General features: G+C 46.2%; 5 protein-coding genes across 6 annotated transcripts; 2 read left to right on the top strand and 3 right to left on the bottom strand.

Moving 5' to 3' along the window:
• Positions 1-28: 28 nt before the first annotated feature.
• On the bottom strand, positions 29-3606 carry LOC117138573 (putative helicase mov-10-B.2). The gene is made up of 4 exons (XM_033300744.1): positions 3374-3606; positions 3174-3316; positions 2275-3119; positions 29-2052 (listed from the first exon to the last, which is right to left on the bottom strand). Exons 1-4 carry the CDS (start codon positions 3398-3400, stop codon positions 587-589), a joined length of 2481 nt encoding a protein of 826 aa, XP_033156635.1. The 5' UTR covers positions 3401-3606; the 3' UTR covers positions 29-586.
• A 13-nt stretch (positions 3607-3619) lies between these two features.
• Positions 3620-6934, top strand: LOC117138571 (general transcription factor 3C polypeptide 3). Its single transcript, XM_033300743.1, has 2 exons — positions 3620-5422; positions 5479-6934. Exons 1-2 carry the CDS (start codon positions 3674-3676, stop codon positions 6334-6336), a joined length of 2607 nt encoding a protein of 868 aa, XP_033156634.1. The 5' UTR covers positions 3620-3673; the 3' UTR covers positions 6337-6934.
• A 59-nt stretch (positions 6935-6993) lies between these two features.
• On the bottom strand, positions 6994-12283 carry LOC117138574 (spondin-1). Its single transcript, XM_033300745.1, has 5 exons — positions 11993-12283; positions 8981-9375; positions 8459-8920; positions 8173-8398; positions 6994-8119 (listed from the first exon to the last, which is right to left on the bottom strand). Exons 1-5 carry the CDS (start codon positions 12177-12179, stop codon positions 7098-7100), a joined length of 2292 nt encoding a protein of 763 aa, XP_033156636.1. The 5' UTR covers positions 12180-12283; the 3' UTR covers positions 6994-7097.
• Positions 9494-11749, top strand: LOC117138575 (protein teflon). The gene is made up of 3 exons (XM_033300746.1): positions 9494-9932; positions 9994-11078; positions 11137-11749. Exons 1-3 carry the CDS (start codon positions 9563-9565, stop codon positions 11653-11655), a joined length of 1974 nt encoding a protein of 657 aa, XP_033156637.1. The 5' UTR covers positions 9494-9562; the 3' UTR covers positions 11656-11749.
• A 133-nt stretch (positions 12284-12416) lies between the features above and the next one.
• Positions 12417-17439, bottom strand: LOC117138570 (uncharacterized protein KIAA0930 homolog). 2 transcript variants are annotated; one of them, XM_033300741.1, is made up of 7 exons: positions 16870-17439; positions 16068-16234; positions 15588-16010; positions 15079-15526; positions 13113-14435; positions 12842-12991; positions 12417-12786 (listed from the first exon to the last, which is right to left on the bottom strand). In XM_033300741.1, the coding sequence occupies exons 1-7, from the start codon at positions 16985-16987 to the stop codon at positions 12746-12748; spliced, it is 2670 nt and encodes an 889-aa protein (XP_033156632.1). In that variant the 5' UTR covers positions 16988-17439; the 3' UTR covers positions 12417-12745. The 2 variants fall into 2 exon arrangements, with proteins under 2 accessions (XP_033156632.1, XP_033156633.1); XM_033300742.1 differs by lacking the exon at positions 13113-14435 and having other exon boundaries at positions 16870-17438.
• Between the last annotated feature and the right edge of the window lie 251 nt (positions 17440-17690).

Genomic DNA, 17690 nt, shown 5'->3' with positions numbered 1-17690 from the left:
TATCCATCGCGACAAGAGCAAAACTATTTTTAAACATTTTTTCAATACCTAACGCAGCAACTCCATTGTATTTGTATTTTACTAATTATATAGACACTGCTTAAATATATATAAATATATATGATAAATATGGATTCGAATCACCGATTTGGTTGAATATAAAAAAAAAAAAACTTGATTAAAATGACGAATTTGACTTAACATTCATAAGAACGCATCCGTTTGGATTCCATTGGTCCATTTCTTACACAAAGCTTGAATCAAACGTTTTTCTTTTTCCACTTGCAGGACGCCAAATGGAATATCTTGGATATTCTTCTTCGTAACGTAGTCTATATCTATTGTTATCAGAAACTAACATTAAAACAAAACAAAAACTTCAGGTTTACAGATGTGGGATAGCTTAGAATATTTTGGTGCTGCCTGAGCATCGAATAAATTTGATTTGGTTTCATCACATCTCTTCAAGAGGATCATATTATGGACACACTAACGCCTTGAACTTTTACATTTTCCACTTAGTCTACAGCTTATACATAAGTCTTACAATTACTGCAGTTTCAGTTATAAAACGCAGGCGCAGATTTTAAGATCCGTTGATCGTTTCAATATTATATATCGACAATTTTGACATTAATATCTTAAGCTCATTGGTCAGGTGCGCTTTGATTTTCTGAATGTCCACATTAGTGCGCTGTGGCATACTGGCATACGAAGGAATAAGCTCCTCGTCTTCGTCCTCCGGCTCACTGCTCGACCTCTCGTTCGATTCATCTGCCTTAATGTGGTTCAGTCTCTGCTCAGAGCCCCTCTTCTTGAAGAGATATGTGCCATGTTTTTTGCACTCTTTGATTACAAACTTGAAGTCCCGATGATGACGAAGGGTGACCGGATTGCCAACCAAGATCAGAAGTGCTTTAGCTCTGGACAGAAGAACGTTTACACGACGAGGACTGCGAATAAATCCCATGTTTGTAAATGATTTAACCAAACAAGCAATGATTATGGTCTTTTCGCGACCCTGATAGGTCTCCACGCTGCCCACCTCTACATTTGGGTGTCCCTGTCTTTGGAGTAGCTTGGTAACTAGTTTACCCTGAGCCGTATACGGCGCAATAATTCCGATGTCCTCCTGTCCGACCAGGCGATCGTTTATCAGGCGTTTTACATACCAACATATAACTTCTGCCTCCAAAGAATTGTAAGAGCTGGTGGAGTTCTGCTTCCGGTTGGTTACTCCATGAGTGGCCTGAAATATTATCGGGAACTGTGGATTCGGTAGAACGCTACATTTGGCAGCTAGATTCACATCAATAGCAGGAGCCTGAGCTTTTAGCTCTCCGTTATAGTAGAGCCTATTAAACAGGCGCACAATCTGCGGATGGGATCGATAGTTACGACATAGACGCGTCTGCAGGGTGCGATCGTAGTTTCCATTCTCATCAGATTTGTAGCAATCGGATTGGAGGAGCCTCTCCATTAGAGACCGGCTTAATCCCAAAGAAGCGGCCCGATTACTTTTTATCACGGCGCCGAGCTGCTTATGATCACCGGACAAAATCACATGGCAATCTGCTGTCTGCTTAATACCCATAATACCGATTAAGGCCTCGGGTTCAGTGGAAGCGCCCGCCTCGTCGATGAAAATGTGGGTGAAGTAGTTGTACCTGCCAAGGTTATCAGTGACGAAGTGTCCCACTGTGCAGAGTGTGGCCACGGTTATGCCGTACTTTATAATACGTAAAGCTCCCATATACTCATAGATGCCCTTCGAGCAATTGGAATTTTTCAGCAGCAGTGGCGGCACGGACGCAAGGCCCTTCTCATAAATGGAGCGCGAGTACACGCGGATCAACTGGTGATCGGGTTCGGGCAGCTTCTGTCGGGCAAAGTGCTTCTGGAGACGGATGTTGCTTTCTATATACTCGCAAAGCTTCAGGGCGATTGTGTCACATGCTGAGTTCGAACCGGCGGTTACGAGGATACGACTATGTGGTTGTCGAAGGCGCAGCTGTAGAATGGCCTCCACAATGGCAGTGGTCTTACCAGTGCCTGTAAAACGTAGTAGTAGTTATATATGTAGTCACAAAAAAAAATTGTAAAAAAGAGTGAAATGTAAAAAACTGGAAAATATTTTACTTTGGGAAAGATCATCTCCACCTTAGCACAAATTTACTTTGCCCTTGTAAGCGAAAGTATACTTTTCTCCAAAGATTATATTTTAATCGTTTTTCGATATCCGTTTATGATCAAATCCCAAATCATCATTAATACCTGGTGGTCCGAACAGAATGTATGGTCCCTGGGTACTTGGTCCCGCAACAATGCGTTGTACGGCCTCTAACTGCTCAGCGTTAGAATTGATGGTCGAATTAAGAAGAGAGAACGAGGTTGGAGTAGCCGGCTCTTGTGGCCTTCCTTGCATCCAACTAGGCAGATTGCCGTCCTGACATACCTTAATCTGAGAATTGTCCACAAGCTGGGTCAGCCAGCTGGGAAACGGAAATAGGTAGCGGCGCACCAAGGGGCTCTCCTGGAGCAGATCGAGTGCGCGATACATGTATCGCATTGTAAGGCGTCTGGAGCGGATTATGGCGTAGAAGCGCTGTCCTGACAAGACCGCTTTGTGTTTTCGGCTGAATCGCAAGTGAACAGAGGTGCAGCTGACCTGCTCCACACTAGCCACATGCCGGAACATTGGATCGTCCGGCTCCAAATCTTCATGAGGATGCGGAAGCAAGGCTAGCACCAATTGTTTGGGTAGTGGAGATGCCAACAGGCTTGCCTTGGGCACCAGCACCACTTCGTCCACATTGGGAGCAACAAAGTCCTCTGCATTCACGGGCGTGCTCTTGAGTGTAATTTCATATTTCTGCTTGGAGACCCGCTGCACAGGCACATCAATTTGGATCAGTTGGGCGTACAGCTCCATAGTGGACAGATCCTCTATGGTTAACAGCGTTTGCATCACGGAGCACACATTGTAAAACTCCAAGCGTTTGGTCTGCATGAATTCGGCGAAGACACTATTATTTGCGCACAAATTCTTGTTTGTGTTTGCCTGTAGCATTTCGTTACTCGGCGGATAATATGGCAAAGTCCGCATCAGGGATAAAAGTCTGGAGGGGATATACATTGGTTTGGTGATCTATACATGCGAACTAAATACTCACTGCTGTTGTTTTTTCTTTGGGTTGCATTGTTTGACTTTCTCGTCTTCGTTGGCCATTTCATTTGTGCATAAAACAAACGAAGTTGTATTCTTTTTTCGGCAATTATATCTTTCGCGAGCTATTTTCGATAGCTGCTGATCTAACTGAAATCTCCAGTAGTATAGTCTTCAATTTACTAGCTGTTCACTTTAAATACTCACCAATTTCAAATCCTCTATTTCGTGCATTTTTTGGTTCCTTAAGGTAAGTCACACAGCTTTAACCACATAAAAGAAAACTGCGCGGCTTTTCGGAGAATAACAAATTCACAGAGACTTTCAGTTCCGTTAGTTTTCTATAGGCGGACAAATCTGATTAAAGCTCGCGCGCTTTCATATTGATCTTCATTTATCGATATATGCGTGCGATAGTCACTGTGCTGGGCAGCATTGTTCAAGCAAAAAACTGGATGTGTACCATCCCTAATCCCGAGATTTGTTTACAAAATAGAATCGGCGGAAATGGCCGATTCTGATTCAAACGAGGTCCTAATTGAGGAAATAGACAGCAACGATGTGCCGGAAAACGAGTTGGAGCAGTTCCAGGAGACGGAGCCGCTGCGCGTGGTAGACATCATCGACTGCGATGCAGACGGCGAACGCCGCTGCATCGCTGATGACGAGGAGGAGGGTGCACTGATTAAGCGCTACGTCCAGGGTGTTCAGTGCCTAGAGTTCCCGGACTTCTGCACCAAGCTAGAGGCCAGCGACGAGGATGAGGAGGGCAATGATGAGGAGCCCGGTGAGGCGGCCAGCAGCGTCGAGAAGCCGAACACTTCGGCGCAAGCGAAAACGCCACAGGAACAGTCGACGGGAAGTGGTCGTTCTGGAGGAGGAGGCTTTCGGAAAAGCCAACTCAGCACCGCCCTGCAAGGACTGATGGGAGAGGCCAATCTAAGCTTTGTGTACGGCCGCTTTGAAACAGCCGAACGCATCTGCATGGAGATCATCCGACAGAATCCACTGGCCAGTGAACCGTTCTACACGCTGGCCGAAATCTATGAGAACCGTGATGAGGTCAAGTTCCTGAACTTCTCCACATTGGCGGCCCACTTGAATCCCCAGGACCGAGACATGTGGATACGTGTCTCCGATCTGCTGGTGCAGCAGGGCAACTTGGCCCGTGCGCGTCTCATCTACACGAAAGCCATCAAAATGCTGCCCAAAGTGTACCAGCTTCGGCTGCGTAAGGCGCAGCTGTTGCAAAAAATGGGCGAAACCAATGCCTCCATGTTTACGTACTTGAAAATGCTGCCCCTGATGCCGCCGGATGAGTGGAAAATGTGCCTGAATACGGCCAAAAACGTAGCCCGGTACTTTCATGTGCTGGAGAAGCACTCGCTTGCCCTGGAGGCCATGGAAGGGGCGTATAGTGTGTGTGGTGCGCGATTCACCCTGGAGGATATAAACATCTACTTGGAACTCCTGATCCTGAATAAACAGTATGCCAAGGTTCTTCGGTGCCTGCGAGAGCGCACCAATTTTGAGCTGGAGAACGACCAAGAGGAGAGTCTGGAGCTTATATACTTCTGCGAAATCCCAGATGACTATGTCCCCGAACTGCGGGCAAAGCTCTGCGTCAGTCTCATTCACATGCGGGCCCACCATTTACTGGGCTATCTTATCCAGAATGTCCAAGAGCACATCACGCTGACGGCGGATCGAGTCGAGTTATACATGGACATTACCGAGGCTCTGATGCAGGAGCACAAGTATGCTGAAGCAATTGCGCTGATGAGTCCCATAACCGATGGCGACACCGTAGAGTGTCCGGCATTCGTGTGGCTGCGGCAGGCCGAGTGTCTTCGCCAGCTAAATCGAACCAACGAGGCCATTCAGAGCTACGAGAAGGTAGTGCAACTGGCGCCCTTCTGCTACGACGCGCGGTTCACCCTCTCCGCTCTGCTAAAACAGCAAGGCCGGCACGAGGAGGCTGTCCAGGCATTGGAGCAACCGGGAGAGGCTGAGGGCCAGCCTCTTATTGCCCGCCTGCTGTATGAGAGATGTGTGATGCTACAGCAGATCGGGCGCATTGAGGAGTTCTTGGATGTGGGATACGCCCTGCTCAGTCGGCACTCCATCAAGCTGTACAACCGCGAGGAGATGATGGCGGCCGCAAATGGAGGCAGTGCTTACAATTCGGAGAGCCTCAAGACCATCATCCAAATGAGGAGCAAGGCGGTTGACAACTCTGCGGAGCAGGATCTTCAGGTGAGAAATGCGAACAACAATAAATATTTGTCAAATGTAAACCAATTTCCTTGAAGGATCCTGCAAAAAATGCAGCCAGCGAGACCTCCGATCTGACCGTTAAGGATGAATTTGAGCTCTTTCGGGAGCTTGTGCGTACGGCTTTCAAGCATGGCATGCACAGCGCCGCTGAGAAGATCTGCTTTGCCATGGTCACCACAAAAAGATTCACCTACTACCATCACGAGATCGAGAGAATTATGGTACTAACCTGCTACTACAACGACGACTGTGCCATAGCCTTCTCGTATCTGCGTGAGCTGATCGCCAAACAGCCCAGCCAGACAACGCTGTGGAACATGCTTTCGCTCATGATTCAAAAGGGTGACGAAGTGCGTTATTATCGCTATATGCGCCGGCTGATGCAACGACATCCGGTCGATACCAAGCCGATGCGAATATTCCAGGGCCACTATCACCTCAACTGCGCATCTTTTAAGTATGCTCTAAACATCTACATGCCCATTCTGCGCGAAAACCCCGATCCCCTGGTGGCCCTCTGCATAGCTGTTGCCTTTAACCAGCTGTCTCTGCAGAAGAAGGTGCTCCGCAAGTCGGCTTCTGTGGCCCAAGCCGTGGCCTTTGGCCAGCGCTACAAGGAGTTACGATCTGCCGGCCATGAGCTAGCAGATTGCGCCGCCCAGCAGGAGATATTTTACAACATCGGACGTATCTATCACCAGGCCAACATCCTTCACCTGGCCGTGGAGTACTATGAAAAGGCACTGGCCGTTCCCGTGCATCCACTAATCGCGGAGCATGAATCTACGCTTGGTCTGCAGCATGAAGTGGCCTTCAACCTGCACCTCATCTACCGAGCCAATGGAAACAAGTGGAAGGCACGCCAATATCTGATGCGATACTGTGTGGTTTAATCAGCGGCGCTTATGAATTGTTTGTTACTCGACTATTAGCTTTAATTATTGTAAATATATTTGTATTCATTGGCACGTTAAACAAAAATGTCATTTCGCTTTCGTAAGCTAAACTTTTTTTTAACACACAAAAAGCACAAATGGATCTAATTGAAATGTTTCACTCTCTGCACTTTCCTTATCTTTATGTCAGACTAGATCCCATTTTCATGAATTCAGGAATCACAATCGATTTAAAAACTGGACACGATGTACGCGACTAAAGTGACTGTTTAGTAATGAAATCAAGCGTTGGTCATGTGCCATATTTATAACGTTAACAATATAATGAAGGGGAATTCCATTATATTACTATATTTCAATTGCAGCCGATGTCCATTCCGGTTTCGAGTTTGTAAAAGTTGTCATTACTAATAGATTAACAATGATAACAGTACATTAACAGTTATCTAATGGCTAGAATGGAGCTTACTCATCCCAAAGTGTTTGTTGGTCTTTGGGAAGCGGACTAGAAAGCTTTATGTGATCAAGGGAAAATCCAATTCAAATTCCCTAATCAATTTCAAGTAAGCACAATATGTTGTAATTTCTTGTTTAAGTACTTACATATGAATAATTCAAAATATATTCTCAATATATTCTCAAAAAAAAACATGATTACAGTTTAAGAACTTTATTAGAAAAGTGCGTTTTTAATGACTCCAGAGGAATACGATTTACAAAGTGTGATGAGCAACAAGTGTAGCTACAAGTGTAGCGCCTTAGCAAGCCGGCATGGCGCAAGAACGTGACTTGACCAGGCGCTTGGAGCACTGCTGACCACCATTCTGGGGCTCGGTGACAACGTAGCGCCGGCTCTCGGAGACTCCGACTCCGCAGCTAACGCTGCAGGCCGACCACCCGGACCAATCTGACAGGACGCAGGCCCTGGGCTGATCCGCTCTTGAGGAATATGGCGACCGAAGCACATTGCACGTATTTAGGCAGTCGTTCTCCGTGAGGAAGTTGTTTCGGTTGCCACGGCATCCTCCGTAGGCAAAGGAGGAGCAACGCTGGTTCTGCGGATCGTAGGCATACCGCATGTAGGTGCCACGACAGGGACCCGAGTCCGGTGCCTGTACACAGATGTCCTTGGCTTGCTCCGCGTTTATGTGGCAGTCGATGGGATTGACGCACTCCTTCTGCTGGTGCAGCTCCATGCGTTGCGTACAATTCTCCTTATCGGGACCGTTCTCCAGCAGAAGCAGCCGAGTCCGAATGGTGACTCCCCGGCCGCAGGTCGAGGTGCACGGACTCCAGTCGCTCCACTGGGTGGTGGGACATTGCGGATCAGGAAGCTCCACCTGCTCGTATGTACAGTCCGGCCGCATGCATTTGTTCTTTTCCACTATGGTGATATGGGGGCATCGCTTGCGTCCCAAATGATTGACAAAGGTGCGCGTGCGCATGGTGATGCCAATGCCACAGCTGGCCGAGCACTCGGACCAGACGCTCCAGGGAGAAGTTTTGCAGACACCGGCTCCCTCGCCATTGCTGCCCACCAGGGACTGCGAGTTGGCTAGGTTCTCACCCTCATCATCGTCACGATCTTTGGGTTGGGCTGAGCCATCGGCACATTCGGGTATGGCAGCCACGCACATTTCCTTGGCCACCAGTTGGCGAGCGCATTTGTTCTGATCCGCCGCCGCGGGATACAAGTATTGCCTGCTGCGCATGCGGATTCCCTTGCCGCAGCTTACGGAGCACGGACTCCAGGCGGAGTAGTCACTCACTCGGCATTCGGCTGCAACACGATTGATTAGATAGGCATGTTGGTTTCAAGTTGATCCAACCCACCTCTGGTGTCCTGCTCATCAGCATCGTCGGACACCTCCAGCTGAAGAGCCTGCAGGAACTCATCATCGCAGTTCCGGGAGACAATCTTCTCACGTCTTAGGTATAGCTTTGCAAGTGGTGTCATCTCACGGCTCTTGGGGTTATAAAAGGGAGCCCTAGGATCCTCTGGATACATTGTGGTGATGCGATACATCCTTTCCGGAGGTTGCGTCTCCGAGTTGGGCGACTACCAAGGAAGATCCATTTAATATTTAGGTTACCATGAAATATCAGTTGAGTATATTACCATGTAAGAGATGCCGCTATCCGTGCCCGCATCCCATGGAAACAAATCAAAGTCCATTGACTCCTTCCAGCTGCAATCCTCAGTGCAGAGATCCAGACCACTAATGCCCACCACCCAATCGGGAGAAGGACCAAACATGGACACTAGCGATACCTTAGGGTGCTTGCGATCCACCCGAAACTTGGATGAGGTGTTCTGGTTGACATTCGGGTACCACAACCCAGCCGCCTTAATCAGGGTGCGCAACTTGGGCCCGTTCGCTCGCAGCTCCGTTTCTAGAGCAGCCGGAGAACCCCACTCCGCCAGAGAGCGGAATCCGGCGGTGGCTATGTGGTTCTCGCCCCAGAAGGAGAAGTTGGACTCGTGCGAGGCACCAATCACGTCAGAGAAGTGGGTTAACCAGATGGCAAACGGATAATCCTTGGGATGGGTTTCGTTTGACCAGATACCCTCGAAAACGAACTGAAATGGGAATGACATTTAGGTGGAGCTCGGAAAAGTACGCGGTCTACCCTGACTTACGCTGTATTTGGCTTCATCGCAGGCGCAGCATTCCTTTTGAGCAGCAGCTGCATCAGGCTTTCGTTCGCAGATCACGGTGGATAGGTTGCCATCGTCGGCGAACCAGGCTCTCGGACCCTCGTAGACCATTGCTGACAAAGAGACACAGCCAGAACCCGACTCCGGAGCCACCCACATTACCTGGACTTCTGTTTTGGGCAGGTCGTCCGCCTCGGAAACAGTGTTCACGCATCTGTCATTGAATTGGGTCAAGGAGTCACTAAACAGCTGGAAGCGGCCCACTCGCCGCGGACTAGCTGCCTGGGGACGACGGGCGCCAGTGTGTGCCTCCGCAGCAATGGTAAAGTGGGTGAAATGCTGAACTTTCAAGTGAGTCCGGGATCCAAGTAGAAGTACTACGAAATATTTCAAATTCAAAATTCGATAGAAAAACTACGTATCGATTGAAAGGAATCGATGCCAACGCTGTTATCGACACATTTAAGTACCTATAGTTGTCTCGCTCTTTCAGCCCTCTTTTTAAGACGACGCGCGATTGTAATTTGTTAATATTATTTAGTCTTTAGTCCTGTGATTTTAATAATGTCTAAGTTTCTGGACATGCTATCGGGGAGTCAGTGCGTCAGCCTGGAAAAGTGTGGCGATGTGGTGGTCTCGACCAACGACTGTATGATTGCACTTTATTGCCATTTCTGCCGGGACCTCTTCACACAACTGCCAGAGTTCTTGAGACACCTCCAAAGCAACCATTCGGATGTGCTGCACTTCACCAAGGAGCACAACGTGTACAGCGTGGAGGAGCTGTTGTCCGGTGAGCAGGATAAAGCCCACGAGGACGCTCAGTCGGCGGGGCACAACAGCAGCAGCGGTGACTCTAGGTCACTGATGAATTCAGAGGATTCTAGGGCCATCGACGGCTCAGAGGAAAACTCAGACAATAGCCCAGTAAAACGTAAGAATGTGATGGCATATCGTTATAAAGTATAATTATCTATCTGCTACATATCCCACAGCTGAACAAATAGGGAAACATAATGAAATAAACCTGCTAGCGGAAGTGACAAACATTTTATTGCAAACCAACGACAAGGAACGCATTAATGATGAATTAAAACCCGAAAGTGGCGTATTCAAGGGAGTCCGCAAAAAGGCTAATAACGAGAGCAGTTCTTTGAAGATATGCGATCTGAAGAGTCACACTATTGCAAGGACTTCGCGAAAGCGAATGAGCTCGGTAAAGAACCACATCCTTCGAGTTCTTGATCGCGATTTGTTTGCAAAGCTTGAAATGAAACCTTTAGAACCCAACTCCAAACTTCCTATAACTGAGCCTATCCAAGAAGACAACATACCTGGAACATGTTTTCAAACTCCTCCAAAGCCCATACCGAGCTTATCTCAATTAAGTGTACGAAAGTCTTCATTAACAGAGGCAAACCATATATGTACCAAATATGCCACGAAGAAAACGGCGCCTACCATGCCTAAGCTACTGAACAATGTACCAAAGTCCATATTAACTAGTCAACAAGCTCAGGTTAATTCCGATTCAAGTGAGATAAACGAAACTTATCATATCTCTGAAACAGCTAGTCAAGTGACAAAAACAACGAAATCATTTCCTGTACAAATAAACCAAATAGAAATTTTACAACCACTTAAGTTACCTAAAACTTTAATAACACCAATCAATGAAGAGGTTGTCAGTGACCAAGTGGAGAATAGCACAAAGAATATAAACAATGCCCAAAGTCTGCTGAAAGAAAACCCAAAAAGGTTTTTTAAAAAGCCTAGCGAATTAGGAATAAAAACTCAAGGCGGTCCCAACAAATTTTTAAATATAATAAAGTCCAAGGCAAACCCCATTATTGTAAAACGGGTGCAGACCACCAGTGCCAAAGCTAGTACAAACAAAATCCAAATACGATCTAATGACAAAACTAAAGGTTTTGCTTCTGAGTTTAACAGCACAAAGATCCGCAAGCTAAAGATGGAAAATTGCGTCGACCTAAAAACGGAGGATCCCTGCGACAATACAAATATGCGTTTAAACAAAATGGCAACAATAGGCAGTTGCGAAATATTAAAAGCCGTTGGAGTAAGAACTTAATACGAATCATTGCACATTTCACATCTCATATCTTAATCCATTTTAGTTGCCGGCAATCACAGATAACACGATCGAGGCAATAATGTTATTGCCAGACGAGTTAGAAACGATGCGAAAAAAGGCAGATCAATTTACCAAAATCTACAGGAAGTACGATTCTATTTGGAATTATAGAAAAATTTTTCCGCCAGCGAAACCGGACTTTATTTCTCAGAAGATATTTGCTTTAACCAGAGAAGTTAACAAGACAATGTTATGCAACGTGGCTAACAGCGATATAAAAGGCATTATTAATCAGATTTCAGTTTGGCACTACAATATATATACCCAATATATTGACTTGGATACCATTTCGGAATTTGCCCGATATACTTTAAAGCTATTCTCGTTTTTACCTGTTAGTTTTGCCTACTTTTGCAAATGTTGCGACGATATTTTCATCTTAAAGAAAGAGTACTTAAAGCATTTGATTTCTCACCAAGTTCGGTTTCAGTGCACAAAATGCATTAAAGTATTCAAGTACAAGGGATACTATGAGAAGCATTTGCGAAACGCTCATCCTTAAGCCACAATGTGTCATTTAGTCATTCATTCATTTAATAAAAAGAATTCCGAAAAGCTAATGCAAACCAAATTGTCAAAAAATGTTATATTTTGATTTTAATAAATTTTTCTAATAAATCAACACGTTTTGTAAACTAAATGCGTTAAAGTTTCTCCATCACTACAAAAAGATTAGTTACAAATTAATACATAAAGCGTTATCAAAATAGCAACTGGACTAACAAGATGGACACCATCACCATCTGCTCTGGATTCTCTTATCGTCTCGATGGCTTTTGTTTTTAATTCTCGAGTGACCCCGATGATTACGAAACCAACTAGCTACCTTCCCGACTTACAATTATATGTCTTGCCGGGCACATAGCCGTTGGGTCCATCGGCCACAATTAATTTGTATCCATTGTCGCCGCGTGTGCGTCGACCGTGGTTCAAGTGGGTGGGCGCCCGGGGACATGCGGTGACCATACTAATTGTCAGCCAGATCACAACGACGAGGCGGATGAGCAGCGGCAGCGATTGCCCCATCTCCAGTGCTTTATTTCCCGCGTTATCACTTGACTCGATTACCAAGCTCAACTGCAGCAACGACCGTTTCCAGTGAGGCTCAAAAACAGACTAATCAAGCCGGAGAGGCGATAGAACTATCTTCAAGTCGAGCGGGCGACCCGATGCCGGATGCTTCGGGAAGTCTGATTACAAGCATTACTCGTGAGATGGTCTTGACTTTCATCCATTGCCTCCTCCAATAATTTCTCTTTCCTCTCGTGTCTTTTCCATTCGGTATATATTTTGTGGTATAAATGTTGCCGTACAATTTACAAATAATATTACAATTATATATTTCCATATCATCGGTAACAGAGCTCACTATCGTAGTTTGTAGTTTATAAATTTGTAGGTTTGCTTTCCGCTCACGAAATAGTGTGAATCGTGAGGATGCGCCTTAGGAAACTCAACATTGGTTGAGAACATAGCAAATATACTGATAAATCAAACTGGGACTGATCACACAGTTGGCATTCGATCGATAAATAGGGAATACATGTGAGAACTATAAAGCATATAAATCACAATTGCAGATTAAGTTAATACTAAAAGGTCAGAATAGGCGTTTCCCGGTGATCCAAGAGATCTGAAAAAGTATTTTACATCAGAATGGCGAATCTTTTTTTAAGGGGGTAGCTCACCTTTTGCAATGCTCCACCAGGGCAGTGTCACATATGTGAGGAATGCATTGAGCGGCGTTGACTGCTGTCTTCTATTCTCCTTCCAGAAATGAAAAGATTGCGTGAAGCCTCGACTGGTCCACAGGGGATTATAAGCGCCATCGTCGAGCTCTAAAAGTAGATAAGGCGCACACAGAATCAGTTTATGTTAGTCGGAATTATTGAAATCTAAGTACACGAAAATCGAAGTACAAAAAATGAAATATAGTTTAAGTAAAGCCTAGAAAATAACCTTTTATTGCCTTTTTGGGCACATCGCACCAATAGTAGATGTTAGTGCCATCGGGTGTTCTGCGCTTGGGAACCAAATGCAGCATCTTGCTGACATGAGCCTGCTTGGCTGTTCTCGGAAGAGTAGCACTGGTGGCCTCCCCGTTGCCATTGGCCACATCCAGCATGGGTGTAAGTTCCGTGGGCGATATCACGTTTGTAATATCGCTCTGCTCGTTCTCATTGCTCTCGTCCGGCTGCAGCGGATGACTTTCCGGCTCCACAGGCAAACGGACACACTTTTCGAATCGTTTTGGCGGAGTCTTGGGCGAATCCACGACCGGCAGCTCTTCTCGTCCACGCACACTAATCATCAGCTTGCTGTCGCTCTCGCTTAGAATGACCATCTTGGCGGCTCCAACTGGTTCCGATTCACTACCATTCAGGGAGGTAGCATCATCGGCGATCTCGTACTCCTCTGATTTGGAAGTGTCAGGCTTTGGATTGTTATTATTAACAGCTTTTTTCTTATCTGCATCTATTGCCTTGAACTTGTCCTTTTCCTTGTCCTTGTTGCCTTCTTTGTCCTTGTCCTTCTCTTTGCCTGCTTTTAGACGCTTGGGCGACATCTTGGCCAGAAAGTTGGTCGCTGAGCCGTTGACCTTCTGATTTGAAGACTTCTTGTCGTTCTCCTTGTTTTTGTCCTTTTCTTTCTCCTTGTCCTTCTCGAGATCCTTGGCTTTGGCCGTGCGCAGTCTTGGAGGTATGATCCTCTTGGTGGCCACCGGGAGGCTGGTCCTGCGATCAGCAGCACTCAGGGAGGCACTCCTTGTAATGCTGCCACCCTGTTGCTTGCGTTTCATCTCTGATGGCAGTCGGAAACTGCTTCTTTTACCCACGAGCAGCTCACTCTCCACACTCAGGATGCTGCTTTTGGGCTTGAGACGGGTGGACCGCTTGTTGGGCATCTTGGCCAAACAGGCGGGCGACTCGTTGGACGGATCCTCGCAACTGGGGCAGTACACCTCGGACATTTCCGGGGTGTCCGTGTTCTTGGCCGACGCCCAGCGTTTCTTACACTTTTTGCCACCAAAGCAATTGCAGCCCGTAGTTGAGCTTTGTCCAGTAACGCTGATGTCGCCGGAAACTGTGACCTCCACGGCGGCACTCAATGGAGGCGGAGTAACAGCAGGGACAGCGGCTTCCGCTGTTGCAGATGAAGTACTCTCTTTAGGAGATTCTTGGGTCAACTTTTCTTGGTCACCCGTCGCGAATTTATGTGTCTCGCAGTTCGGATTTGGGTGCAGTTTTGCCGCAGAGGCCGAGAAAGCAGGACGTTGCTGATCTACAAGTAGATAGATCGGTTTTTGCGTTTTAAAAGCATATACATTGACACACATGTACAACCGATGATCGGCCCAAGCAACTTAATCGGTAATTGGCAACAGAAAGCAGTGGAAATAATAAACCAAAATAGGGAAACACAAATATAAGCTAGGGGATCGATCGATGAATGAATGGATGTCTAATGAATATACAGTCAAGCCACCAAACAATTTCTAAAGGAATTGGGAATAGGGACGGGACTACGGAATGTGGTGAACGATTCCCGTTTAAACCGAAATCCAGTGTCAAACAATAAGCCAAACGAAATATAATTTTGGTTGTCCTTAGTGTATTATTTGTCCTGCTTTCTCGGCAATGTCTGGTGTTCTCTTTATATATATACTCTGGAGTCGTTTTTAGGGGCACACTTAAAGTATATATATAAATTCGATAGTTGGAAGTTTTAAAAGGAAAATCAATGGAACGACAACACATTACGAGAAGTAAATCAGGAATATGAACGAAAATGAAAGGAGCAAGCGGAAAAGCAGCTTTAACTACGGCAACAACTGTAAGCAGTAATACAATTCTAAATATCATGCAACTTAAGGATGCTCAAATGATTAGGAAACAAGGATAAAGAAGTACATGTTCAGACTGACCGTCGCGCAAATCTCCAGCCTCGATTTCGGACACCTCGCTAGCCAGCGAGTCCAGTCCCTCGTTCTCCGATCGCGCCTTGGCTCCCACACTGGGACTGGTGCCACTGCCCACCATATCCTGGTTATTCGAGTTCTTCGTGCGCCACCCGTAGCGTGAGAAGTTATTGAGATTGGCGCTCGGATCGCTTAGGCGTCGCTGATGTCGATAGGTGCAATAGTCGTCGTTCTCCTCCTCCCACTCGTCCCACATGTCAGTGGCGCAGAATCCCGGCTCGCTGGTGGGTGTCTCCACACCGGATCCTTTTGGCTTGGTCACCGCCATCTCGGCGTGTCCCTTTCCCTGAGGTCCCTTCATCCGGACAAACTCGCAGCGCGTTTGGACACCAGCTCCACTGCTGAACAGGCCAAAGGACATGCGCTGCGCCACCTTGGAACTCAGACTGGATTGCTAAGTTGCAAAATGTACAAGTTAGGATAGAAAAACACAGAGCATTTCAGATTGGTCATACCCTGGCATCGTACACCTTTTTTAAGGCATCATAGCGTATGGACCCCAAAAAGATCACTCCTTGCACTGCTCCATCTTTGTCGTTGGCCACCAGCTCGACGCACACCATCTCCCCGTCGCGCACCAAAATGTCGCTGAACACCTCGTCGAAATTATCGACCATGAAGCAAATGTGCGGATACGTAATCTCCTCGCCTTCGCCCTTGGTGTCCATCTTCCGACGACTGGGACTTGCGTAGACCCTCTGCGAATGTCTTCTCAGCACTTGCAACTCCTTTGGCGACGTCCTTGTACAAATGGCCAGTGTCAACGTGTAATCGAACTGATGAATGACCATGTTGAGATAAACCGTCTCCTCCCAGTCCACATCGGGATCACCGATGGGCAGTTTGCGCGAGTCCTTGCGGAATACCTCCACCTCAGTCTGTTTAAGGAATAGAATATGTTCAATGGGTGTTTTATGGTAATTCCTGATGCTCACCTCAAATTTTGGCATGTGACGAGAGGAGCTCTTCACGTGCTTTTTGCGCACAAAGAAGAGCAAGTCGTCAGAGTCGATGCTGTGCACGGGCTCTGTCTGGAAGAGGAAATGGCGCACAAACAGGTCCGTCCAGTAGGTCGTGCCCTGCAGGACAACAAAACCGCCATCTAAGAAACATTAAATGTATTAAAGTGACAATGAATATTAACTTTTTGAGCTTCAGCGTCAATGTTATGAAATCAAATGGGATAGAAAATGTAAATGTACGTGCTCAAGTGTATTACATAATTTGTTATATAGATTTACTATGACCAAAAGCGTTGCTAAGCTTCTAGGATATAAACAATATAAAAGTAGATCAGTGAAAAATAGAACGTGTTAAATCCCAAACTTTAAATTTGAGAATTGTGATCAAATAGAAATTCGTTTTGTCAATCATAATTCTAGTAACCTTATGCTTCAGCTCTATCTTTTTGGTTTTGAGTACTTGGGGGAAACTGGGGGATGCTCATGTTGACCGACAGGTGAACAGCTGTTTGCGGTTTTCCCATACTGCCATTTGGGCCGATAAAAGTAAAAGCCGCTTATGTAAAGGAAAACAAAGAGGTTGGCCAAAAGTGGGGCGGAAAAGGCACGAACACACACACAAACACACACAAGCGCAGCAGGGCACACACACAAGCATACACATCCTTAGGGGTTGCCCTGTGTGACAAATCGATAAAGTGCAAATGTAGACAAATTTTCCCTGCTATTTGAACCGAATCGGGGAGCTCCGGAGTCCGGATTAAGCTGAACCCACCATCCTTGAGCAACTGCCGCATCTCCTTGGTGCGCTGGAAGTTGATGTCCTCCAGGAGCTGCTGCAGAGGCGTCTGCGAACCCTTCAAAAGGGCGGCGGCGGCACTGGCGAGGGCCATCCTAAAGGGGGATTTCCACGGCTCCGCGCTTCCGGATGACGAATGTCGATGTAGAATGGTGAGTATTACTATTTCACAACGTCCAACACATTACGGCCTTTGCGGGGGTGGCGGCAACGTTGCGGGGACGCGGCTAGTGATGTATATATTGCAGCATTTGTTGTTGCTCCACGGTTGGGAATTTTTTGCAGTCGCAGAATCAAGCGGCGCAGAGAAGCACCTTATCTCCACGGCACATGCAAATCGCAACTGAGCAGCAAACCCTCATTTTTTCTCAATTGGGGGTTGTTTTATCCCTTATTCGCGGTGCGTACCCCATCTGTATTATCAGTCATCAGCTGTTCCCATAATTTTACTGCCTCTTTGTGTTATTTATTTGGAAATGTCGAAAATTCCACGGTTAACTCTTTTGTCTAGCTGAGCTTTTATTGTTTAATGCAAAAAAAAAAAAATAACAATAAATAAACTCAGTAGTGTTGCGAAAGCGGTAAATTAAACGATAACAGCAAACGTGCGGCTCTTCGATTAAAACTCTATATAAGTTATCGAATTTAAATTTAGTAAAGGTTTAATTAAAAAGTAATGCAAACTAGTAATTTTTCGTATTGTTCGTGAGCATTCCTAACAGTTTCGGTTTGATTATAGAGATTTTAGAATCTTCTAAAGCTTATTTGTAAATTGTTTTAGTAAAAACGAAGAGTGA

The sequence above is a fragment of the Drosophila mauritiana genome, chromosome 2R, assembly GCF_004382145.1.
Source record: "Drosophila mauritiana strain mau12 chromosome 2R, ASM438214v1, whole genome shotgun sequence".
Taxonomy (NCBI): Eukaryota; Metazoa; Arthropoda; class Insecta; order Diptera; family Drosophilidae; genus Drosophila; species Drosophila mauritiana.
Note: the sequence above shows the minus strand (reverse complement) of the source record. Positions and strands in the feature narration are given on the sequence as shown.

Bases quoted from the DNA above. Each gene is read 5' to 3' on its own strand.
- LOC117138573 (XM_033300744.1), bottom strand. From the start codon at position 3,400: ATGCACGAAATAGAGGATTTGAAATTG. The intron at 3,120-3,173 runs GTGAGTATTTAG...TATCCCCTCCAG, and splicing joins CCAAAGAAAAAACAACAGCA to ACTTTTATCCCTGATGCGGA. The intron at 2,053-2,274 runs GTATTAATGATG...TACGTTTTACAG, and splicing joins CATTCTGTTCGGACCACCAG to GCACTGGTAAGACCACTGCC.
- LOC117138575 (XM_033300746.1), top strand. From the start codon at position 9,563: ATGTCTAAGTTTCTGGACATGCTATCGGGGAGTCAGTGCGTCAGCCTG. The intron at 9,933-9,993 runs GTAAGAATGTGA...CATATCCCACAG, and splicing joins AGACAATAGCCCAGTAAAAC to CTGAACAAATAGGGAAACAT. The intron at 11,079-11,136 runs GTAAGAACTTAA...AATCCATTTTAG, and splicing joins AAATATTAAAAGCCGTTGGA to TTGCCGGCAATCACAGATAA.
- LOC117138570 (XM_033300741.1), bottom strand. From the start codon at position 16,987: ATGGCCCTCGCCAGTGCCGCCGCCGCCCTTTTGAAGGGTTCGCAGACG. The intron at 16,235-16,869 runs GTGGGTTCAGCT...AATGTTTCTTAG, and splicing joins GCGGCAGTTGCTCAAGGATG to ATGGCGGTTTTGTTGTCCTG. The intron at 15,527-15,587 runs GTATGACCAATC...TTTGCAACTTAG, and splicing joins AAAAGGTGTACGATGCCAGG to CAATCCAGTCTGAGTTCCAA.
- LOC117138571 (XM_033300743.1), top strand. From the start codon at position 3,674: ATGGCCGATTCTGATTCAAACGAGGTCCTAATTGAGGAAATAGACAGC. The intron at 5,423-5,478 runs GTGAGAAATGCG...ATTTCCTTGAAG, and splicing joins CTGCGGAGCAGGATCTTCAG to GATCCTGCAAAAAATGCAGC.
- LOC117138574 (XM_033300745.1), bottom strand. From the start codon at position 12,179: ATGGGGCAATCGCTGCCGCTGCTCATCCGCCTCGTCGTTGTGATCTGG. The intron at 9,376-11,992 runs GTAAGTCGGGAA...AATATTTCGTAG, and splicing joins GCCCGGCAAGACATATAATT to TACTTCTACTTGGATCCCGG. The intron at 8,120-8,172 runs GTGGGTTGGATC...ATCGTGTTGCAG, and splicing joins TGATGAGCAGGACACCAGAG to CCGAATGCCGAGTGAGTGAC.